Here is a 25,876-nt window from a genome sequence, read left to right as displayed (position 1 = left end):
TCAGAATACCATATTGTTTTCTATAAAAGATTTATTAGGTGCGCACAGATTCACACAGTGAGGCCGTCCTCCCTCTCAGCCGTCCCCAGGTCCCATTCTGTGAGTAGCTCCGAGGACACCTCAGTGTACAACAAGTCCCAGTCCCATCGCACGTCGTCCTGCAGAGGAGAAGCCAGTTACCCTGTGTCCATCACCCTCCTCCTCCACCAGGCACCCACCTCCAGCCTCCAGCCTCCCCCCCCCCTCCATCCCTCCCTCCCTCCCTCCACCAGCCTCCCCCCCCCTCCATCCCTCCCTCCCTCCCTCCACCAGCCTCCCCCCCCCCCATCCCTCCCTCCCTCCCTCCACCAGGCACCCACCTCCAGCCTCCCCATCCCCCCCTCCCTCCACCAGGCACCCACCTCCAGCCTTCCCCCCCCACCCTCCCTCCACCAGGCACCCACCTCCAGCCTCCCCCCCCTCCATCCCTCCCTCCCTCCCTCCACCAGGCACCCACCTCCAGCCTCCCCCCCCCTCCATCCCTCCCTCCCTCCACCAGGCACCCACCTCCAGTCTCCCCCCCCCCTCCATCCCTCCCTCCCTCCACCAGGCACCCACCTCCAGCCTCCCCATCCCCCCCTCCCTCCACCAGGCACCCACCTCCAGCCTTCCCCCCCCACCCTCCCTCCACCAGGCACCCACCTCCAGCCTTCCCCCCCCCCCCACCCACCCTCCCTCCACCAGGCACCCACCTCCAGCCTTCCCCCCCCCCCCCACCCACCCTCCACCAGGCACCCACCTCCAGCCTTCCCCCCCCCCCACCCACCCTCCCTCCACCAGGCACCCACCTCCAGCCTTCCCCCCCCCCCCCACCCACCCTCCACCAGGCACCCACCTCCAGCCTTCCCCCCCCCCCCACCCACCCTCCCTCCCTCCACCAGGCACCCACCTCCAGCCTTCCCCCCCCCCCCCCCCCCCCACCCTCCCTCGACCAGGCACCCACCTCCAGCCTTCCCCCCCCCCCCACCCACCCTCCCTCGACCAGGCACCCACCTCCAGCCTTCCCCCCCCCCCCCCCCCCCCCCACCCACCCACCCCCCCCCCTCCCTCCACCAGGCACCCACCTCCAGCCTCCCCCCCTCCCTCCACCAGGCACCCACCTCCAGCCTCCCCCCCCTCCACCAGGCACCCACCTCCAGCCTCCCCCCCCTCCACCAGGCACCCACCTCCAGCCTCCCCCCCCTCCACCAGGCACCCACCTCCAGCCTCCCCCCCCTCCACCAGGCACCCACCTCCAGCCTCCCCCCCTCCACCAGGCACCCACCTCCAGCCTCCCCCCCTCCACCAGGCACCCACCTCCAGCCTCCCCCCCTCCACCAGGCACCCACCTCCAGCCTCCCCCCCCTCCACCAGCCTCCTCCCCCCTCTTCTAGACCCTGCCCTGGGCACCCACCTCCAGCACCTCCGCCTCTGGAGACAGCACTTTGGTGAGCAGTTTAAGGTCGATGTCTCCATCCTAGGAAAGGAACAGAGTTACAGTCATGTCCATATATATTGTCCCCCCTGAAATGTTTCTATATAATGAAGTATTCCTCACAGGAAAGGATTGCAGTAACACAGGTTTATTCCCTTTGTGTATATATATATATAGATCTCCTCTGTGTATATATAGATCTCCTCTCCTCTGTATATGTATATGTATATATATATATATATATATATATATATTGCAGTAACACAGGTTTATTCCCTTTGTATGTATATATATATATATAGATCTCCTCTCCTCTGTATATATATATATATATATAGATCTCCTCTCCTCTGTATATATATATATAGATCTCCTCTCCATATATATATATATATATATATATATATATATATAGATCTCCTCTCCTCTGTATATATATATATATATATATATATATATATATATATAGATCTCCTCTCCTCTGTATATATATATATATATATAGATCTCCTCTCCTCTGTATATATATATATTGCAGTAACACAGGTTTATTCCCTTTGTGTAATATTATATATATATATATAGATCTCCTCTCCTCTGTATATATATATATATATATATATATATATATATATATATATATATATATATATATATATATATATAGATCTCCTCTGTATATATATATATTGCAGTAACACAGGTTTTGCTATACACATGTTTATTCCGTATGTGTGTGTGTATGTATATATATATATATATATATATATATATATATATATATATATATATATATATATATATCTATATCTATCTATCTATCTATCTATCTATCTATCTCTATCTCCTCTCCTCTGTATCTATATATCTCTGTATATATCTATCTATCTATCTATCTCTCCTCTGTATCTATATATCTCTGTATATATCTATCTATCTATCTCTCCTCTGTATCTATATATCTCTGTATATATCTATCTATCTATCTCTCCTCTGTATCTATATATCTCTGTATATATCTATCTCTCCTCTGTATCTATATATCTCTGTATATATCTATCTATCTATCTCTCCTCTCCTCTGTATCTATATATCTCTGTATATATCTATCTATCTATCTCTATCTCTCCTCTGTATCTATATATCTCTGTATATATCTATCTATCTATCTATCTATCTATCTATCTCTATCTCTCCTCTCCTCTCCTCTGTATCTATATATCTCTGTATATATCTATCTATCTCTATCTCTCCTCTGTATCTATCTATCTCCCTCTCCCTCTCCCTCTCCATGGGCCGGTGCCCTCATCTCTGTGCGGCTCATGCACTTATGGGTTGTTAATTTTAGGACATTGGTGCTGCGCTTTCACTTTTATTGGTCACGCACAACAGCATACCAGTTTCAATGATTACTTGTTCACACGCCCATAGCGTTTTTTCTCACAAATCACAGATTGGTATGTCATGGCGTTTACGCGATCATTGTCGCCCACCACACGTTTTGCTCATACAACCATGGCATCCATACTATATTCATAGGCGCACGGGTTATATGGGTCTTACATGTGCACCTTTTCACAATGACCACACGGGCAGGCATCTCACTGCTGGTACCTCCATTACTTGACGCATCACGTAGGGTACACTGCTCGTACATCCATAGTATGTCTACGGTTCACACGCATGGTACACAATAGTCATCTGGCCATACGCCATAGCATTCATACTTGGCAATCTCTTTCATTCCATTAATCTCTGTTAGTTGTATTCCCATACGCACAGCAGTTCATACTGTCCACACTCATGTCACTCATGCGTCTACATTTCTCATGTTCATTCTATATGGTGGCACATCAATGGTTGGCATGCATACTGTTCACATGCTCATGGCTTTCCATACTGTTCATACGTTCACGGCATTTACACTGTCCATGCGCTAACAGCATTTATACTGTTCATACACGCATGGTTTCTTACCCATTGGTTTGTACACTGTTGCACACGCTCACAATTTTACTTGGTTCACACACGCATCGCTGTATAGTGTTCACACGCTCACTGCATTCACACCGGGCATACGCTCTTGGTTTTCCGTACACACATCATAGCATTCACACTATTTCATATGCTCTTGACATTGAAATTGTCCACACGCTCAAAGCGTCCACACCGTACGCATTTGTCCAGACATTCATACCTCTACACTGTTCATGTGCCGTGGCATTTTTCACTGGGCAGTTGCGGTGGTTTTTACACGGGTCCATGCGCTCTGGCGGTTATTTCATGCATTATGCTCATGGCATTTCATTTCTGTTGGTACGCTCAGTACATCTACATGATTGTGGCATTCATGCTGGTCATAAGCCAGGGCAGCTATACTCGCACCAGTTACACTGCATACACTCATGACATTAATACTGCCCGTACGCTTGGTATTCATACAGATCGCATGCCCACAATATTCATACTGTGCACACACCCACAGGTTTGCTGTCATATGCACATGGCGTTTTGCACCTTTCATATGATCACAACATACATACTGGTCAATACCGTTGCATTCACTGCATGCTGGTCATAAGCTCAGTATCTATAGTGGCCATGCGCTCATCGCATGTACATATGTTCATGGCATCATCACTGTGTTTGTTAACCACACTGTTTTTCACACGCTATTAGCATTTTTTACTGTCATTTGCTCATGGCTTGCACACGGTTCATACACGCAGTTATACTGTCCACATGCAATGGTTTTTATTTTGATCATACGCTAATGGTATCTATACCGCTCATCCGCTCATGGCATTTACACGGCCACATGCTCTTGGCATTGACATTACGTTTTTTCCATTCGTACTGCACATACGCTCATCAGCATCCATACCGTTGCATTTGTCCTTAGCTCTTACGGTGGCATACGCTCACGGTTCTTTGCTGATCATGCACTCTCGTTGGTCAGACATCCATTGCTTTTCATGACACACATGCACTCTTGACGAGGGACTGGTTGTGCATGTGTGGTGCTTTGTTTCTGTGTTTCACATGCCTCGGGCTTTCGGGCTGTTCAGACGCTCATGGTGTCAGTGCCATGCGAAGGTGCATGGCATTGGGGAGCTGGTAGTGCTTGGTTTAGTGTATATACTCATAGTTTCATTGTACACTATGGGTGCTTCCATGCAGTGCATGCAGTAATAGTACACATACGCGCATACCATCACACGCTCTTAACTTCGCGGTGCCCACGCTGGGACTACGTTATAGTTCTCATGACTACCACGCCTTCTGAGCAATAACATCACGACACAAAGGTGGTTTAACCTGTCATGTCTGCCACGTCTGCAGGAGGAGGCACCATGCAGGTTATTGTTACCGACACGTTCTTCAGAGCAATAACATCATGACAAAGGTGGTTTACCTGTTATGCCTGCCACGTCTGCAGGGAGAGGCAGCACGCAGGTTATTCGTTACTGACACGTCTTCAGAGCAAGTACATTATGACACATAGGTGGTTGTTTTCCTGTTATGCCTACCACGTCTGTAGGGGGATGCGCCACGCAGGTAATTGTTACTGACACGTCTTCAGAGCAATAACGTTATGACACATAGGTGGTTTCTTTACCCGTTATGCCTGCCACGTCTGCAGGGGGAGGTACCACGCAGGTTATTGTTACTGACACGTCTTCAGAGCAATAACATTACGACACAAAGGGGGTTGTTTTCCCGTTATGTCTGCCACGTTTGCAGGGGGAGGCACCATGCAGGTTATTGTTACTGACACGTCTTCAGAGCAATAACATCACACCACACAGGTGGTGGTTTTTCCCGTTATGCCTGCCACGTCTGCAGGGGGAGGCACCATGCAGGTTATTGCTACTGACACGTCTTCAGAGCAATAACTTCACGACGCATAGATGGTTGTTTACTTGTTAGGCCTGCCACGTCTGCAGGGGGATGTACCACGCAGGTTTTTGTTACTGACACCTCGTCAGAGCAATAACATCATGCCACATAGGTGGTTGTTTACCAGGTATGCCTGCCACATCTGCAGGGGGGGTACCACGCGACAATTGTTACTGTTACGTTTTCAGAGCTATAACGTTACGACACATAGGTGGTTTCTTTACCCATTATGCCTGCCATGTCTGCAGGGGGAGGTACCACACAGGTTATTGTTACTGACACGTCTTCAGAGCAATAACATTACGCCACACGGGTGGTTGTTTTCCCGTTATGCCTGCCACGTCTGCAGGGGGAGGCTCCATGCAGGTTATCGTTACGGACACGTCTTCAGAGCAATAACATCACGACACATAGGTGGCTGCTTACCTGTTATGCCTGCCACCTCTGCAGGGGGAGTTGCCACGCAGGTTGTTACTGACACGTCTTCAGAGCAACATTTTGAATTAGGTTTGTTACCCTTCATGCTTGCCACGTCCGCAGGGTAAGGCTCACGCGGGTCTACACTACTGACACAGTCGCAATGCAATAGACCACGGGTGAGCAAAAGCAACTCGCCACACACATGGGGTCACAATGTGTGACAACACGTCTGCCAGGGGATACACCATACAGGTTGTCACCAACATGTTTCCAGCATTGTTACTGACACGTCTTCAGAGCAATAACGTTATGACACATAGGTGGTTTCTTTACCCGTTATGCCTGCCACGTCTGCATGGGGAGGTACCACGCAGGTTATTGTTACTGACACGTCTTCAGAGCAATAACATTACGACACACAGGTGGTTGTTTTCCCGTTATGTCTGCCATGTCTGCAGGGGGAGGCACCATGCAGGTTATTGTTACTGACACGTCTTCAGAGCAATAACTTCACGACGCATAGATGGTTGTTTACTTGTTAGGCCTGCCACGTCTGCAGGGGGATGTATCACGCAGGTTTTTGTTACTGACACATCTTCAGAGCAATAACATCATGCCACATAGGTGGTTGTTTACCAGGTATGCCTGCCACATCTGCAGGGGAGGTACCACGCGACAATTGTTACTGTCACGTTTTCAGAGCTATAACGTTACGACACATAGGTGGTTTCTTTACCCATTATGCCTGCCACGTCTGCAGGGGGAGGTACCACACAGGTTATTGTTACTGACACGTCTTCAGAGCAACATTCCGAATTAGGTTTGTTACCCTTCATGCCTGCCACGTCCGCAGGGTAAGGCTCACGCGGGTCTACACTACTGACACAGTCGCAAGGCAATAGACCACGGGTGAGCAATAGCAACTCGCCACACACATGGGGTCACCATGTGTGACAACACGTCTGCCAGGGGATACACCATACAGGTTGTCACCAACATGTTTCCAGCAGAGTCCATTCACACGGTCCACGGCCCTATTAGCGCCTGCTTCACCGGCATTATCATTGCACAATTGTCCAGCGTGTGGGCACGATTGCTCAGGCTCAGAGCGATAGTGTCTGCAGGTACATTTGGGTAGGCAAATTACAGACAGGATAGCTAGTGGGTCACTCGCAGTGGGACACCATTCATGAGGCAGTGGTGTTAGGAATGGGGCATTGGGTTAGCTTAGTTTTCAGGTAAGGTGCTCAGATATTGTTTGATTTACAGGAAATTAGGCTGTTTCAACGCCAAGGGTTATCGGGGGGTGGTGGTTGTGCCTATATGCTAACAGTTATATATTTGGCCACTTATTAGCAGGAACATGATAGGATTCATCAGGCCTGATAGGTCACAGTGTTTCACTCCTGCACTGATATTAGGCAGCATGCTACAGCGGACATCGGCTGGGGGTTTGGCCTGACCTTGCTCAAGTGCCAACTCTGGTTTCGGTCAGGGGTGGGCATGACTACAACGCTCTTCAGTTTCCAGGCATCGATTCCTCGGCCAGTCAGTTTGCTTCACCAATTCCATCTCAATATCAGAGCTTTATCTTGGTCAGTGCTAGGGTAGGGGCTTTAGTCCTTGATTACATTTAATTCCCTACTAGATCTAGTTTTTGCCCTCTTAAGGTATGGCCTCCGTCGCGGTCATTGGGCACATCTCAGACCGATAGGTTAAGTCATAATGTGTACATAACAAGTAAGTATATATCATGGTTATCACGAGTACGAATGTGTAAGCCCCGATCACAAACATGTTTATTCCCTTTGTGTATATATAGATCTCCTCTCTAATATTATATATATATTTTGCAGTAACACAGGTTTTGCTATACACATGTTTATTCCAGATTAGAGATTAGAGATTAGAGAGATAGAGATCTCCTCTCCTCTCCTCTGTATATATATATATATATATATTGCAGCAACACATGTTTTGCTATACACATGTTTATTCCCTTTGTCTGTATTGGAACTAAACCAAAAAAAGGAGGAAAAAAAGCAAATTGGACATAATGTCCCTTATTTACTATTCTAAACCCGACCTCTTTTGTCGGGTTTTTTTTGTCGCATCTTTGTCTGCGCCATGTCGCAGACATCATGCGCCAGTCTGCGACACGATGCAACATTTTTTCCCCGACGGACCCGATGTGGATTCTCCCAAACCCGAAAAAGGGGCGTAACCCGACATTTCTGAGCTTTCCCGCGTATTTATAAAGGTTTCCAACCCGAATTTGTTGTATTGTTGTGGATTTTTTCCCGACAGCTCAGAGGAGTTGGAAACCAAAACCTACAAAACCCACGAGCGACAAACAAGATGCGACATAATAATAAATACCAGGGAAAAAAGCGGTCGGGTAAGAAAGCAACATAGACTTACAACCCGATTTTCTAAGTAAATGAGGGCCAATGTCACCAAACTCCAAAAATGGTCCGGACACAATTATTGGCCCCTTTCAAAATTGTAGATAAATAAGATTGTTTCAAGCATGTGATGTTCCTTTATACTCACCTGGGGCAAGTAACATGTGTGGGCAATATAAAAATCCCACCTGAAAGCAGATAAAAAGGAGAGAAGTTCACTTAGTCTTTGCATTGTGTGTCTGTGTGTGTCACACTAAGCATGGACAACAGAAAGAGGAGAAGAGAACAGAAAGAGGAGGAGAGAACTGTCTGAGGACTTGAGAACCAAAACTGTGGAAAAATATCAACAATCTCCAGGTTACAAGTCCATCTCCAGAGATCTAGATTTGTCTTTGTCCACAGTGCGGAACGTTATCGAGAAGTTTACACCCCATGGCACTGTAGATAATCTCCCTGGGTGTGGACGTAAGAGAAAAATTATGAAAGGTGTCACTGCAGGATAGTCCGGATGGTGGATAAGCAGCCCCAAACAAGTTCCAAATATATTCAAGCTGTCCTGCAGGCTCAGGGAGCATCAGTGTCAGCGCGAACTATCCGTCCACATTTAAATGAAATGAAACGCTATGGAGGAGAGCCAGGAGGACCCCACACTATGGAGGAGAGCCAGGAGGACCCCACACTATGGAGGAGAGCCAGGAGGACCCCACACTATGGAGGAGAGCCAGGAGGACCCCACACTATGGAGGAGAGCCAGGAGGACCCCACACTATGGAGGAGAGCCAGGAGGACCCCACACTATGGAGGAGAGCCAGGAGGACCCCACACTATGGAGGAGAGCCAGGAGGACCCCACACTATGGAGGAGAGCCAGGAGGACCCCACACTATGGAGGAGAGCCAGGAGGACCCCACACTATGGAGGAGAGCCAGGAGGACCCCACACTATGGAGGAGAGCCAGGAGGACCCCACACTATGGGGGAGAGCCAGGAGGACCCCACACTATGGAGGAGAGCCAGGAGGACCCCACACTATGGAGGAGAGCCAGGAGGACCCCACACTATGGAGGAGAGCCAGGAGGACCCCACACTATGGAGGAGACCCAGGAGGACCCCACACTATGGAGGAGACCCCAGAGGACCCTGCTGCTGACACAGAGACATAAAAAAGCAAGACTACATTTTACCAAAATGAACTTGAGAAACCAGAATCCTTCTGGGAAAACGTCTTGTGGACAGATGAGACAAGATAGATCTTTTTGGTAAAGCAAATCATTCTACTGTTTACCGAAAACAGAATGAGGCCTACAAAAAAAAGAACACCGTACCTACAGTGACATATGGGGGAGGTCAGTGATGTTTTGGGTTGTTTTGCTGCCTCTGGCACTGGGGGACTTGAAGGTGTACAAAACATAATGAAATCTGAGGATTACCAATGGATTTTGGGTCGCACTGTACAGCCCAGTGTCAGAAAGCTGGGTTTGTGTCCGAGATCTTGGGTCTTCCAGCAGGACAATGACCCCAAACATACATCAAAAAGCCCCAGAAATGGATGACAACAAAGCGCTGGAGAGTTCTGAAGTGTCAGCAATGAGTCCAGAGGACATTGGGACGGAGTTGCAGGACAGTCAGGCAGTTAGCTGGGTTACAGTTAGAAAGAGGGGTAGGGGAAAAAGTGTCAGGGAGGCTAGTCCTGAACTGGCACACCCCAACAAGTTTGCCCGCTTGGCAGATGAGGGGGATGCAATTACAGAGCTAGCAGAACTGCAGCAGGATATCGCCTCTGACCGCCAGGGGGGTGTCTGCTCCAGTAAGGAGGGAGGGAGGAGTACAGGGCAGGCCAGACAGGTACTAGTGGTGGGGGACTCAATTATTAGGGGGACAGACAGGGCAATCTGTCACAAAGACCGGGATCGTCGAACGGTGTGTTGTCTGCCTGGCGCACGAGTTCGGCACATCGCGGATCGGGTTGACAGGTTGCTGGGCGGGGCTGGAGAGGACCCAGCAGTCATGGTATATATTGGCACCAATGACAAAGTAAGAGGTAGGTGGAGTGTCCTTAAAAATGATTTCAGGGACTTAGGCCGCAAGCTTAAGGCAAGGACCTCCAAGGTAGTATTTTCTGAAATACTACCAGTACCACGAGCCACACCAGAGAGGCAGCGGGAGATCAGGGACCTGTACCACGAGCCGCACCAGAGAGGCAGCGGGAGATCAGGGAGGTAAACAAGTGGCTCAGAAGATGGTGTAGGAAGGAAGGGTTTGGGTTCATGGAGAACTGGGCTGACTTCGCTGTCGGTTACCGGCTCTACTGTAGGGACGGGCTGCACCTCAATGGGGATGGGGCGCTGTGCTTGGGGAGAAGATGGCTAGAAGGGTGGAGGAGTGTTTAAACTAGGGACTTGGGGGGAGGCAACCTACAGCAAAGAGGGGGAAGATGGTGTAGATAGAGAGGTGGGAATTATAAATGTACCTGGGGGTGGAGCGGAGGGAGGGGTTAGAATAGTTAATAGGAATAGGCTTCATAGGAAAATAAAACTTACACCCTTGAATCCCATTAACCCCAATAACATAAAGGATGGAAATGTAAAGTGAATGTTCACAAATGCCAGAAGCCTAGCAAATAAAATGGGGGAGCTTGAGGCCTTGATACTGGAGGAACATATTGATATAGTTGGGGTCACTGAGACATGGCTGGTGATATAGTTGGGGTCACTGAGACATGGCTGGTGATATAGTTGAGGTCACTGAGACATGGCTGGTGATATAGTTGGGGTCAGTGAGACATGGCTGGTGATATAGTTGGGGGTCACTGAGACATGGCTGGTGATATAGTTGGGGTCACTGAGACATGGCTGGTGATATAGTTGGGGTCACTGAGACATGGCTGGTGATATAGTTGGGGTCACTGAGACATGGCTGGTGATATAGTTGGGGTCACTGAGACATGGCTGGTGATATAGTTGGGGTCACTGAGACATGGCTGGTGATATAGTTGGGGTCACTGAGACATGGCTGGTGATATAGTTGGGGTCACTGAGACATGGCTGGTGATATAGTTCGGGTCACTGAGACATGGCTGGTGATATAGTTCGGGTCACTGAGACATGGCTGGACTCCTCACATGACTGGGCTGTTAATCTGCAGGGGTTTACATTGTTTCGCAAGGATAGAATGAACAGAAAAGGTGGTGGAGTCTGTCTGTATGTAAGAAGTGGTATGAAAGTCAGTGTGAACGATGCCATAGTGTGTGATGATTCTGAGGAGGTGGAATCACTGTGGGTAGAATTACAAAAGGAGGCAAATACTGAAAAAATAATATTTGGGGTAATCGACAGACCCCCTAATATCACTGAAGAGATAGAAGGTCGGCTGTATAAACAAATAGAGAGGGCCGCCCGGGCAGGTACAGTGGTAATAATGGGAGATTTTAACTATCCAGATATAGATTGGGGTCCGGGGTTGGCTAAAACTACAAAGGGGCGACAATTCCTAAATTTATTGCAGGATAATTTTCTGGGCCAGTTTGTGGAGGACCCAACAAGAAGTGATGCCTTGTGGGATCTGATCATTTCCAACAACGCAGAGCTGGTTGGTAATGTAACTGTGCGGGAAAACCTTGGGAATAGCGACCACAATATAGTTACTTTTCACTTAAAATGTAGAAAACAAAGACAGACGGGGAAAGCAAAGACATATAACTTTAAAAAGGCAAACTTCCCTGGGCTGAGGGCTGCACTACAGGACATAGACTGGGGGAGGGGTTCTCAAATACTGATACAGAAGGTAAATGGGACATCTTTATATCAACTCTAAATAACTATACAGCTAAATATATACCAAAGGGGAACAAATATAAACCATTAAAACTAAATCCTACATGGCTGACAAATGAGGTTAAAAGAGCAATAAACAACAAAAAAATAGCCTTCAAAAAATACAAATCTGATGGGTCGGATATAACATTTAAACAGTAAAAAGAGCTTAATAAAATCTGTAAAAATGTAATAAAAACAGCAAAAATTCAAAATGAGAGACAGGTGGCCAAAGAAAGCAAAACTAATCCTAAATATTTTTTTTAGATATATAAATGCAAAAAAAACCAAGGACAGAGCATGTAGGACCCCTTAATAATGATAATGGGGAGGTTGTCACGGGAGATCAAGAGAAGGCGGAGCTACTGAATGGGTTCTTTAGTTCTGTATACACTATGGAAAAAGGAGCTGACATTGGCCAGGTCAGTGCTGGTAGCACATCATGTACAGGTCAGTGCTGGTAACACATCGTGTACAGGTCAGTGCTGGTAACACATCATGTACAGGTCAGTGCTGGTAACACATCATGTACAGGTCAGTGCTGGTAACACATCATGTACAGGTCAGTGCTGGTAACACATCAAGTACAGGTCAGTGCTGGTAACATCATGTAATGTACTGAACTGGCTTAATGTAGAGATGGTACAAGGTAAGTTAAGTAATATAAATGTAAGCAAATCTCCAGGGCCGGATGGACTACACCCAAGAGTTCTTAGAGAGGTAAGTTCAGTAATATCTGTACCCCTGTTCATGATATTTAGAGATTCTCTGGTGTCTGGTATTGTGCCAAGGGACTGGCGCAAGGCTAATGTGGTGCCAATCTTCAAAAAGGGCTCTAGGTCTTCCCCAGGAAACTATAGACCGGTAAGTTTAACGTGCATTGTGGGTAAATTGTTTGAAGGACTTATAAGGGATTACATACAGGAATACATAGGGGATAATAGTATTATAAGTGATAACCAGCATGGGTTTACTAAGGATAGAAGTTGTCACCAATCTAATCTGCTTTTATGAAGAGGTGAGTAGAAGCCTTGACAGAGGAATGGCTGTGTATATAGAGGGGGGGGGGCTGTGTATATAGAGGGGGGCTGTGTATATAGAGGGGGGGGCTGTGTATATAGAGGGGGGGCGGTGTATATAGAGGAATGGCTGTGTATATAGAGGGGGGCTGTGTATATAGAGGGGGGCTGTGGATATAGAGGGGGGCTGTGGATATAGAGGGGGGCTGTGGATATAGAGGGGGGGCTGTGTATATAGTGTTTCTGGATTTCCCTAAAGCATTTGATACTGTCCCTCATAGACGTCTGACAGGTAAGTTAAGGTCTTTGGGCTTGGAAATTTTAGTTTGTAACTGGATTGAACACTGGCTCATGGATCGTACCCAGAGAGTGGTGGTCAATGATTCGTACTCTGATTGGTCCCCGGTAATTAGTGGTGACCCCAAGGTTCTGTACTGGGCCCACTGCTGTTTAATTTATTTATCAATGATATAGAGGATGGTAATAACAGCTCTGTATATAGAGGGGGGGGCTGTGTATATAGAGGGGGGGGCTGTGTATATAGAGGGGGCTGTGTATATATAGAGGATGGTAATAAACAGCTCTGTTTCTATCTTTGCAGATGACACCAAGCTTTGTAGCACGGTACAGTCTATAGAGGATGTGTATATAGAGGGGGGGCTGTGTATATAGAGGGGGGGGTACAGTCTATAGAGGATGTGCATAAGTTACAAGATGACTTGGATAGACTAAGTGTCTGGGCCTCCACTTGGCAAATGAGGTTCAATGTGGATAAATGCAAAGTTCTGCATCTGGGCACTAATAACCTGCATGCATCGTATGTCTTAGGGGGGCTGTGTATATAGAGGGGGGCTGTGTATATAGAGGGGGGCTGTGTATACTAATAACCTGCAGCGTCGTATGTCTTAGGGGGGATTAAACTGGCAGAGTCACTGGTAGAGAAGGATCTGGGGGACTTGTAGATCACAGACTACAGAATAGCACAATGTCAGGCTGCTGCTTCCAAAGCCGGCAGGATATTGTCATGTATAAAAAGAGGCCTGGACTCCAGGGACAGGGACATAATACTCCCCCTTTATAAAGCATTGGTACAGTCTATAGTGTATAATACTCCCCCTTTATAAAGCATTGGTACAGTCTATAGTGTATAATACCCCCCCTTTATAAAGCATTGGTACAGTCTATAGTGTATAATACCCCCCCTTTATAAAGCATTGGTACACAGTCTATAGTGTATAATACTCCCCCTTTATAAAGCATTGGTACAGTCTATAGTGTATAATACTCCCCCTTTATAAAGCATTGGTACAGTCTATAGTGTATAATACTCCCCCTTTATAAAGCATTGGTACAGTCTATAGTGTATAATACTCCCCCTTTATAAAGCATTGGTACAGTCTATAGTGTATAATACTCCCCCTTTATAAAGCATTGGTACAGTCTATAGTGTATAATACTCCCCCTTTATAAAGCATTGGTACAGTCTATAGTGTATAATACTCCCCCATTATAAAGCATTGGTACAGTCTATAGTGTATAATACTCCCCCTTTATAAAGCATTGGTACAGTCTATAGTGTATAATACCCCCCCTTTATAAAGCATTGGTACAGTCTATAGTGTATAATACTCCCCCTTTATAAAGCATTGGTACAGTCTATAGTGTATAATACTCCCCCTTTATAAAGCATTGGTACAGTCTATAGTGTATAATACTCCCCCTTTATAAAGCATTGGTACAGTCTATAGTGTATAATACTCCCCCTTTATAAAGCATTGGTACAGTCTATAGTGTATAATACTCCCCCTTTATAAAGCATTGGTACAGTCTATAGTGTATAATACTCCCCCTTTATAAAGCATTGGTACAGTCTATAGTGTATAATACTCCCCCATTATAAAGCATTGGTACAGTCTATAGTGTATAATACTCCCCCTTTATAAAGCATTGGTACAGTCTATAGTGTATAATACCCCCCCTTTATAAAGCATTGGTACAGTCTATAGTGTATAATACTCCCCCTTTATAAAGCATTGGTACAGTCTATAGTGTATAATACTCCCCCTTTATAAAGCATTGGTACAGTCTATAGTGTATAATACTCCCCCTTTATAAAGCATTGGTACAGTCTATAGTTTATAATACTCCCCCTTTATAAAGCATTGGTACAGTCTATAGTGTATAATACTCCCCCTTTATAAAGCATTGGTACAGTCTATAGTGTATAATACTCCCCCTTTATAAAGCATTGGTACGGCCTCACCTGGAATATGCTGTTCAGTTTTGGGCACAGTCCATAAAAGGGACACTGCGGAATTGGAAAGGGTGCAGAGACGCGCGACTAAACTAATATGGGGCCTGGAACATCTTAGCTATGAGGAGCGATTAAAGGAGTTACAATTGTTTAGTCTTGAGAAGAGACGTTTAAGGGGGGATATGATAAACGTATAGAAGTATATAAATGGCCCATACAAAAAATATGGAGAAAAACTGTTCCAGGTTAAACCCCCCCAAAGGACGAGGGGGCACTCCCTCCGTCTGGAGAAGAAAAGGTTTAGTCTAAAGGGGCGACACGCCTTCTTTACCATGAGGACTGTGAATTTATGGAACGGTCTACCTCAGGAACTGGTCACAGCAGGAACAATTAACAGCTTTAAAACAGGATTAGATACATTCCTGGAACAAAATAACATTAATGCTTATGAAGAAATATAAAATCCCATCCCTTCCCCAATATCGCGCCGCACCCCTACCCCTTAATTCCCTGGTTGAACTTGATGGACATATGTCTTTTTTCGACCGTACTAACTATGTAACTATGTAAGATCTAAATCCCATTGATCACCTGTGGAGAGATCTTATAATTACTGTTGGGAAAAGGCGCCTTCCAATAAGAGACCGGGAGCAGTTTGTAAAGTAAGAGTGGTCCAACATTCCGACTGAGAGGTGTAAGAAGCTTATTGATGGTTATAGGAAGAGTGGTCCAACATTCCGACTGAGAGGTGTAAGAAGCTTATTGATGGTTATAGGAAGAGTGGTCCAACATTCCGACTGAGAGATGTAAGAAGCTTATTGATGCTTATAGGAAGAGTGGTCCAACATTCCGACTGAGAGATGTAAGAAGCTTATTGATGCTTATAGGAAGACACTGATTTCACTTATTTTTCCAAAGGGTGCGCAAGCAAATATTAAGCTAAAGGGGCCAATAATTGTGTCCAGACCATTTTTGGAGTTTGGTGACATTATGTCCAATTTGCTTGTTTTTCTCCCTTTTTTGGTTTAGTTCCAATACACACAAAGGGGATAAACATGTGTATAGCAAAACCTGTGTTACTGCAATCCTTTCCTGTGACTGCCCGACCTTCAGAAGGGCCCATCCAGTGCATCAGCAGTGTCAGGATGTGTATATTGGGGGGGGGGGGGGGGACTCACCAGGGTCTGGAAGGCTGCGTGCCTCATGAGGTCATTGTCCAGGTCTCTGTACGTCATGACTCTGTTCACCTGTACACTGCAATACAAAGTGAAAGCATGTGGGGTCAGAGCCAGGTGAGGGAGAGGCAGGTGCACCACTACAGACACTTACCTGGGTGGTGAAGCCACCTGAAGGGCCAAATCCTCTTCCTGCACATCCTCCAGATCTGGGATCACTGGTATATCTGAGGAGACAGGAGCACCCCGCAGTTATCTGTCAGCCAGATATAGCGTAACACCCCCTCCGCCACCAACCCCACCCCCTCTGCCAGCAACCCCACCCCTGCCCCCTCCGCCAGCAACCCCAACCCCCCACCCAATCCGTTACCACCTCCATCACTCACCTCCACCTTCATCAGAGTCATCCAGGCTCCGCTGCCTCAGGCGACTGCTGCAAACACAAAAACAACATACAATAATATACTGGACACACAACACGGGAGGGGGGGTAACATGCTACATTGGGGGGGACACACTCCAATACATGTATGAGGATGAGCTGCACTCACTCTTCCACATCTTCTGTGCCGCGTTTCCCTGATCTGCAGAACAGAAGGATAAACATGATCACTAAATCCACATGTGACCGCGGACAGGCTACACCCGGCAGAGCGGGCCGCGGACAGGCTACACCCGGCAGAGCGGGCCGCGGACAGGCTACACCCGGCAGAGCGGGCCGCGGACAGGCTACACCCGGCAGAGCGGGCCGCGGACAGGCTACACCCGGCAGAGCGGGCCGCGGACAGGCTACACCCGGCAGAGCGGGCCGCGGACAGGCTACACCCGGCAGAGCGGGCCGCGGACAGGCTACACCCGGCAGAGCGGGCCGCGGACAGGCTACACCCGGCAGAGCGGGCCGCGGACAGGCTACACCCGGCAGAGCAGATACTCACTTTGACATCCCGGATGATTCATCCGCCCATCCCCCCTGTCTCAGCGGCTTCGGGGGACCCTGAAATAAAAGGTTTAAAGGGGTACTCTGGTGGAAAAAACTTGATTTGTAAATTACATCTATTAAAAAAAAATTATTAGCTTCTGAATACTACAGGGGAAATGCTTCTCTTTTAGGAACAAGGAGCTCTCTGCTGACATCATGACCACAGTGCTCTCTGCTGACATCTCTGTCCATTTTAAGAACTGTCCAGAGTAGGAGAAAATCCCCATAGCAAACATATGCTGTTCTGGACAGTTCCGAAAATGGACAGAGATGTCAGCAGAGAGCACTGTGGTCATGATGTCAGCAGAGAGCTCTGTGTTCCAAAAAGAGAAGCATTTCCCCTGTAGTATTCAGCAGCTAATAAAAAAAATTTTCTAGAAATAATTTACAAGAGAGCCGTGTGTTCCAAAAAGAAAACCAATAAGTACTGGAAGGATTAAGATTTTTTATAGAAGTCATTTACAAATCGGTTTAACTTTCTGGCACCAGTTGATAAAAAAAAAATTACGTTTTCCACGGGAGTACCACTTTAAGGATGAGAAGATGTTTATGACAGATCATCAGTGGACAGACTCTACAACCCCTAGTGGTCAGTAAGGGGCCTGGGGACCCTAACATCCCACATATTACGGCGCCCCCCCATGGGGCCCAAACCTGTATGACATTGTCAGTATTACAATATATAGAATATAGGAGAGGCGGGATATAGAATATATCAGCGGGACACAAAATACAACTTAATAAATTATAAAATTACATAGATAGCATAGAATACATAATAAAATACAATTAACATACAGTGGTCCCTCAACATACGATGGTAATTCGTTCCAAACGGCCCATCGTTTGTCGAATCCATCGTATGTTGAGGGATTCGTGCAATGTAAAAAGTGCATTTTATACTCACCTGTCCCCGCCGCTCCGGACCGCGTCCTCACCGCTCCAGATGCGGTCCCAGGGGCTCCCGATGCTCTAGCGTCTTCTTCGGGATCCTCCGGCTTTTTCCACATCTTCTCCGGTGTCCGGGCCTCGCTTTCTGGAGACATTATTACGTTGCGGCGCCGGGACGGCGTGTGCAGCGACGTAATAATGACGCTGGAAAGCGAGGCCCGAACCCCGGAGAAGATTCAGAAAACGCCGGAGGATCGCGAAGTGGACCCGGAGCAGCCGGAATAGGTAAGCGAACCTGCCAGGGATGCTTAAAATGCTATCCGACAGAAGCTCAAGCATTTTGCGCTGTCGGATAGCAGTTAATGCGATGGCCCCGACATATAAAAGCATCGGATGTCGATTTGATCATATGTCGGGGCCATCGCATGTTGGGAGGTTACTGTAAAAGCCCCACGACTGTGGATATTCCAGCCTGTAAGAATAAAATAGTGGCGCACGTGTCCTTTGAATAGAAACGAATATGTAAAGTGCAGAATTGTACTGATCAATGCGCTGTTTGTAGAATGAGTGGTATCCGTTGGTAACAATGTAACAATGATTGCATGTTAACAATGATTGCATGTTAACAATGATTGCATGTTAACAATGATTGCATGTTAACAATGATTGCATGTTAACAATGATTGCATGGTAACAATGATTGCATGGTAACAATGTAACAATGATTGCATGGTAACAATGTAACAATGATTGCATGGTAACAATGTAACAATGATTGCATGGTAACAATGTAACAATGATTGCATGGTAACAATGTAACAATGTAACAATGATTGCATGGTAACAATGTAACAATGATTGCATGGTAACAATGTAACAATGATTGCATGGTAACAATGTAACAATGATTGCATGGTAACAATGTAACAATGATTGCATGGTAACAATGTAACAATGATTGCATGGTAACAATGTAACAATGATTGCATGGTAACAATGATTGCATGGTAACAATGATTGCATGGTAACAATGATTGCATGGTAACAATGATTGCATGGTAACAATGATTGCATGGTAACAATGATTGCATGGTAACAATGATTGCATGGTAACAATGATTGCATGGTAACAATGATTGCATGGTAACAATGATTGCATGGTAACAATGATTGCATGGTAACAATGATTGCATGGTAACAATGATTGCATGGTAACAATGATTGCATGGTAACAATGATTGCATGGTAACAATGATTGCATGGTAACAATGATTGCATGGTAACAATGATTGCATGGTAACAATGATTGCATGGTAACAATGATTGCATGGTAACAATGATTGCATGGTAACAATGATTGCATGGTAACAATGTAACAATGATTGCATGGTAACAATGTAACAATGATTGCATGGTAACAATGTAACAATGATTGCATGGTAACAATGTAACAATGATTGCATGGTAACAATGTAACAATGATTACATGGTAACAATGTCTGGTATACTAGCAGTGTTTGAGCAGACAGTAACAATGCTAAGTATACAGTACTGAAGAGCTGAAGGATAGATCATCGGCCGTCTCCTATGGATAGCGGTGCGCTTCAACGCTTTAAAACTGCTGAAGAAAAGTCCTATGAAGGACTTGAAACGCATCCAGCTCCGCTACTAACGCCACATATACCCAGCCTCTATATTGGAATACAGCTATTGCGCTTATATGGCATCCGCTAAGCCCCAGGTACTTATGCGCATTGCCACAGCCACGAGGACGCCACATACCCTCTGACAGCATCGGGGATTACCTGTACAGACTCAAAAAAAAAAAAAAAAAATGGATCTTTCATTATTGCTGTAACTTCTGAGACGCCATCGTTGAAGCGCACTACCACCGCTATCCATAGGAGACGGCCGATGATCTATCCTTCAGCTCTTCAGTACTGTATACTTAGCATTGTTACTGTCTCCTCAAACACTGCTAGTATACCAGACATTGTTACCATGCAATCATTGTTACATTGTTACCATGCAATCATTGTTACCATGCAATCATTGTTACATTGTTACCATGCAATCATTGTTACATTGTTACCATGCAATCATTGTTACCATGCAATCATTGTTACCATGCAATCATTGTTACCATGCAATCATTGTTACCATGCAATCATTGTTACCATGCAATCATTGTTGCCATGCAATCATTGTTGCCATGCAATCATTGTTACCATGCAATCATTGTTACCATGCAATCATTGTTACCATGCAATCATTGTTGCCATGCAATCATTGTTGCATTGTTACCATGCAATCATTGTTACCATGCAATCATTGTTACCATGCAATCATTGTTACCATGCAATCATTGTTACATTGTTACCATGCAATCATTGTTACCATGCAATCATTGTTACATTGTTACCATGCAATCATTGTTACATTGTTACCATGCAATCATTGTTACATTGTTACCATGCAATCATTGTTACCATGCAATCATTGTTACATTGTTACCATGCAATCATTGTTACATTGTTACCATGCAATCATTGTTACCATGCAATCATTGTTACATTGTTACCATGCAATCATTGTTACATTGTTACCATGCAATCATTGTTACCATGCAATCATTGTTACATTGTTACCATGCAATCATTGTTACATTGTTACCATGCAATCATTGTTACATTGTTACCATGCAATCATTGTTACATTGTTGCCAACGGATACCACTCATTCTACAAACAGCGCATTGATCAGTACAATTCTGCACTTTACATATTCGTTTCTATTCAAAGGACACGTGCGCCACTATTTTATTCTTACAGACGTGGGGCTTTTATATTCATTGTATTTTATTATATATTTATATTATAGGCGCTATATAAATAAATAATTATAATGTATTCTATGCGATCTACGTCATGTTATAATTTATTAGAATGTATTTTGTGTCCCAGCTGACCCACAAGGGCACATTACATATTATAAACAATTCATTTCCTTTTAATCATTGTCAGTATTACGTCTAATAATCCTCACACCCAGTGTATTGACCCCTGACCCTTGTGAGGTCACTCACCTCTCTGGACGAGGAGACCCGGGAAAGGTCGTCCTCCTGCGGAATGTCCTGAGCCCGGGCCCGGCGACCCATCCGCACCGCCTGCAGAGAGGTCAGAGGTCATATTGGCAGACACTAAAAGGAAGCGGGATAAGGCAAACAGTGGGCGGTTGGGCAGTCGGGTGTAGCCGGTGGTCGGGCAGTCGGGTGTAGCCGGTGGTCGGGCAGTCGGGTGTAGCCGGTGGTCGGGCAGTCGGGTGTAGCCGGTGGTCGGGTGTAGCCGGTGGTCGGGTGTAGCCGGTGGTCGGGTGTAGCCGGGCGTAGCCGGTGGCCGGGCAGTCGGGCGTAGCCGGTGGCCGGGCAGTCGGGCGTAGCCGGTGGCCGGGCAGTCGGGCGTAGCCGGTGGCCGGGCAGTCGGGCGTAGCCGGTGGCCGGGCAGTCGGGCGTAGCCGGTGGCCGGGCAGTCGGGCGTAGCCGGTGGCCGGGCAGTCGGGCGTAGCCGGTGGCCGGGCAGTCGGGCGTAGCCGGTGGCCGGGCAGTCGGGCGTAGCCGGTGGCCGGGCAGTCGGGCGTAGCCGGTGGCCGGGCAGTCGGGCGTAGCCGGTGGCCGGGCAGTCGGGCGTAGCCGGTGGCCGGGCAGTCGGGCGTAGCCGGTGGCCGGGCAGTCGGGCGTAGCCGGTGGCCGGGCAGTCGGGCGTAGCCGGTGGCCGGGCAGTCGGGCGTAGCCGGTGGCCGGGCAGTCGGGCGTAGCCGGTGGCCGGGCAGTCGGGCGTAGCCGGTGGCCGGGCAGTCGGGCGTAGCCGGTGGCCGGGCAGTCGGGCGTAGCCGGTGGCCGGGCAGTCGGGCGTAGCCGGTGGCCGGGCAGTCGGGCGTAGCCGGTGGCCGGGCAGTCGGGCGTAGCCGGTGGCCGGGCAGTCGGGCGTAGCCGGTGGCCGGGCAGTCGGGCGTAGCCGGTGGCCGGGCAGTCGGGCGTAGCCGGTGGCCGGGCAGTCGGGCGTAGCCGGTGGCCGGGCAGTCGGGCGTAGCCGGTGGCCGGGCAGTCGGGCGTAGCCGGTGGCCGGGCAGTCGGGCGTAGCCGGTGGCCGGGCAGTCGGGCGTAGCCGGTGGCCGGGCAGTCGGGCGTAGCCGGTGGCCGGGCAGTCGGGCGTAGCCGGTGGCCGGGCAGTCGGGCGTAGCCGGTGGCCGGGCAGTCGGGCGTAGCCGGTGGCCGGGCAGTCGGGCGTAGCCGGTGGCCGGGCAGTCGGGCGTAGCCGGTGGCCGGGCAGTCGGGCGTAGCCGGTGGTCGGGTGTAGCCAGCCGGTGGTCGGGTGTAGCCGGTGGTCGGGTGTAGCCGGTGGTCGGGTGTAGCCGGTGGTCGGGTGTAGCCGGTGGTCGGGCAGTCGGGTGTAGCCGGTGGTCGGGTGTAGCCGGTGGCCGGGCAGTCGGGTGTAGCCGGTGGTCGGGCAGTCGGGTGTAGCCGGTGGTCGGGCAGTCGGGTGTAGCCGGTGGTCGGGCAGTCGGGTGTAGCCGGTGGTCGGGCAGTCGGGTGTAGCCGGTGGTCGGGCAGTCGGGCAGTCGGGTGTAGCCGGTGGTCGGGTGTAGCCGGTGGTCGGGCAGTCGGGTGTAGCCGGTGGTCGGGCAGTCGGGTGTAGCCGGTGGTCGGGCAGTCGGGCAGTCGGGTGTAGCCGGTGGTCGGGTGTAGCCGGTGGTCGGGCAGTCGGGTGTAGCCGGTGGTCGGGCAGTCGGGTGTAGCCGGTGGTCGGGCAGTCGGGTGTAGCCGGTGGTCGGGTGTAGCCGGTGGTCGGGTGTAGCCGGTGGTCGGGCAGTCGGGTGTAGCCGGTGGTCGGGCAGTCGGGTGTAGCCGGTGGTCGGCCAGTTTGGTGTAGCCGGTGGTCGGCCAGTTTGGTGTAGCCGGTGGTCGGGTGTAGCCGCTGGTCGGGCAGTCGGGTGTAGCCGGTGGTCGGGCAGTCGGGTGTAGCCGGTGGCCGGGCAGTCGGGCGTAGCCGGTGGCCGGGCAGTCGGGCGTAGCCGGTGGCCGGGCAGTCGGGCGTAGCCGGTGGCCGGGCAGTCGGGCGTAGCCGGTGGTCGGGCAGTCGGGTGTAGCCGGTGGTCGGCCAGTTTGGTGTAGCCGGTGGTCGGGTGTAGCCGCTGGTCGGGCAGTCGGGTGTAGCCGGTGGTCGGGCAGTCGGGTGTAGCCGGTGGTCGGGCAGTCGGGTGTAGCCGGTGGCCGGGCAGTCGGGTGTAGCCGGTGGTCGGGCAGTCGGGTGTAGCCGGTGGTCGGGCAGTCGGGTGTAGCCGGTGGTCGGGCAGTCGGGTGTAGCCGGTCGGGCTCGGGTGTTCGGGTCGTTACCGCCGGTCTCCGGGTCTCCCCCAGCTCCAGAACGTCCTCCATCTCTCAGGTAGCAGCTTTGCTGGTAACCATAACAACCGCCGGATGCCAGCGGAAACTACAGGTACAGGACAAGCCCACTTCCGGTATCCAAGTACGCTATGTATTCGGGCGCGGATCACGTGACTTGTATTCAGCAAATAACCGCTGCGCTCTGAAACTAGTCTGCGCATGCTCCACCGCAGCTCCATGAGCGAGGCTTTCCTTCTAGCTATAGGCGGGAGCATCAGTGCACTCCTCTGGGCCTATAGAACGAGACCGGTGTGAGGTGGATTTTTGCGCCCCCGTAGATCCATGCGTCCGCTCCTCCCCCAGCTCTCCGAACAGAGAACTGGGGGAGGGCAGAGTAAGGGGAGGGAGGAGGTTCACGCCCCCTCCCTCAGGACATAGAGCATTGCTCCTAATGAGCTCTATGTGTAAAGGGGGACATTTAGCCCGTGCAGTATGTCTCCCTTTAGCCCGTGCAGTATGTCCCCCTTTAGCCCGTACAGTATGTCCCCCTTTAGCCTGTACAGTATGTCCCCCTTTAGCCCGTACAGTATGTCCCCCTTTAGCCCGTGCAGTATGTCCCCCTTTAGCCCGTACAGTATGTCCCCCTTTAGCCCGTACAGTATGTCCCCTTTAGCCCGTGCAGTATGTCTCCCTTTAGCCCGTGCAGTATGTCCCCCTTTAGCCCGTACAGTATGTCCCCCTTTAGCCCGTGCAGTATGTCCCCCTTTAGCCCGTGCAGTATGTCCCCCTTTAGCCCGTGCAGTATGTCCCCCTTTAGCCCGTGCAGTATGTCCCCTTTAGCCCGTGCAGTATGTCCCCCTTTAGCCCGTACAGTATGTCTCCCTTTAGCCCGTGCAGTATGTCCCCCTTTAGCCCGTACAGTATGTCCCCCTTTAGCCCGTACAGTATGTCCCCCTTTAGCCCGTGCAGTATGTCCCCCTTTAGCCCGTACAGTATGTCCCCCTTTAGCCCGTACAGTATGTCCCCCTTTAGCCCGTGCAGTATGTCCCCCTTTAGCCCGTGCAGTATGTCTCCCTTTAGCCCGTACAGTATGTCCCCCTTTAGCCCGTACAGTATGTCCCCTTTAGCCCGTGCAGTATGTCCCCCTTTAGCCCGTGCAGTATGTCCCCCTTTAGCCCGTACAGTATGTCCCCCTTTAGCCCGTGCAGTATGTCCCCTTTAGCCCGTGCAGTATGTCCCCCTTTAGCCCGTACAGTATGTCCCCCTTTAGCCCGTACAGTATGTCCCCTTTAGCCCGTACAGTATGTCCCCCTTTAGCCCGTGCAGTATGTCCCCCTTTAGCCCGTACAGTATGTCCCCTTTAGCCCGTGCAGTATGTCCCCCTTTAGCCCGTACAGTATGTCCCCTTTAGCCCGTGCAGTATGTCCCCCTTTAGCCCGTGCAGTATGTCCCCCTTTAGCCCGTACAGTATGTCCCCCTTTAGCTCGTGCAGTATGTCCCCCTTTAGCTCGTGCAGTATGTCCCCCTTTAGCTCGTGCAGTATGTCCCCCTTTAGCTCGTGCAGTATGTCCCCCTTTAGCCCGTGCAGTATGTCCCCCTTTAGCCCGTGCAGTATGTCCCCCTTTAGCCCGTGCAGTATGTCCCCCTTTAGCCCGTGCAGTATGTCCCCCTTTAGCCCGTGCAGTATGTCCCCCTTTAGCCCGTGCAGTATGTCTCCCTTTAGCCCGTGCAGTATGTCCCCCTTTAGCCCGTGCAGTATGTCCCCCTTTAGCCCGTGCAGTATGTCTCCCTTTAGCCCGTGCAGTATGTCCCCCTTTAGCCCGTGCAGTATGTCCCCCTTTAGCCCGTGCAGTATGTCCCCCTTTAGCCCGTACAGTATGTCCCCTTTAGCCCGTGCAGTATGTCCCCTTTAGCCCGTGCAGTATGTCCCCTTTAGCCCGTGCAGTATGTCTCCCTTTAGCCCGTACAGTATGTCTCCCTTTAGCCCGTGCAGTATGTCCCCCTTTAGCCCGTGCAGTATGTCCCCCTTTAGCCCGTGCAGTATGTCCCCTTTAGCCCGTGCAGTATGTCTCCCTTTAGCCCGTGCAGTATGTCCCCCTTTAGCCCGTGCAGTATGTCTCCCTTTAGCCCGTACAGTATGTCCCCCTTTAGCCCGTGCAGTATGTCTCCCTTTAGCCCGTGCAGTAT

The 25,876-nt window shown here is 49.2% G+C and overlaps 1 protein-coding gene across 2 annotated transcripts; it reads right to left on the bottom strand.

The window, feature by feature from the left end:
- Positions 1 to 13: 13 nt before the first annotated feature.
- Positions 14 to 23,874, bottom strand: IFT43 (intraflagellar transport 43). Of its 2 annotated transcripts, none has more exons than XM_056554799.1 (9): positions 23,699 to 23,874; positions 21,392 to 21,472; positions 17,372 to 17,430; positions 16,988 to 17,020; positions 16,823 to 16,866; positions 16,591 to 16,663; positions 16,440 to 16,515; positions 1,433 to 1,495; positions 14 to 158 (listed from the first exon to the last, which is right to left on the bottom strand). In XM_056554799.1, exons 1-9 carry the CDS (start codon positions 23,738 to 23,740, stop codon positions 51 to 53), a joined length of 579 nt encoding a protein of 192 aa, XP_056410774.1. In that variant the 5' UTR covers positions 23,741 to 23,874; the 3' UTR covers positions 14 to 50. The 2 variants fall into 2 exon arrangements, with proteins under 2 accessions (XP_056410774.1, XP_056410773.1); XM_056554798.1 differs by having other exon boundaries at positions 16,823 to 16,869; positions 23,699 to 23,867.
- Between the last annotated feature and the right edge of the window lie 2,002 nt (positions 23,875 to 25,876).

This window comes from Hyla sarda, unplaced genomic scaffold (assembly GCF_029499605.1).
Source record: "Hyla sarda isolate aHylSar1 unplaced genomic scaffold, aHylSar1.hap1 scaffold_900, whole genome shotgun sequence".
NCBI lineage: Eukaryota > Metazoa > Chordata > Amphibia > Anura > Hylidae > Hyla > Hyla sarda.
This window is presented reverse-complemented; position numbering and strand designations above follow the sequence as displayed.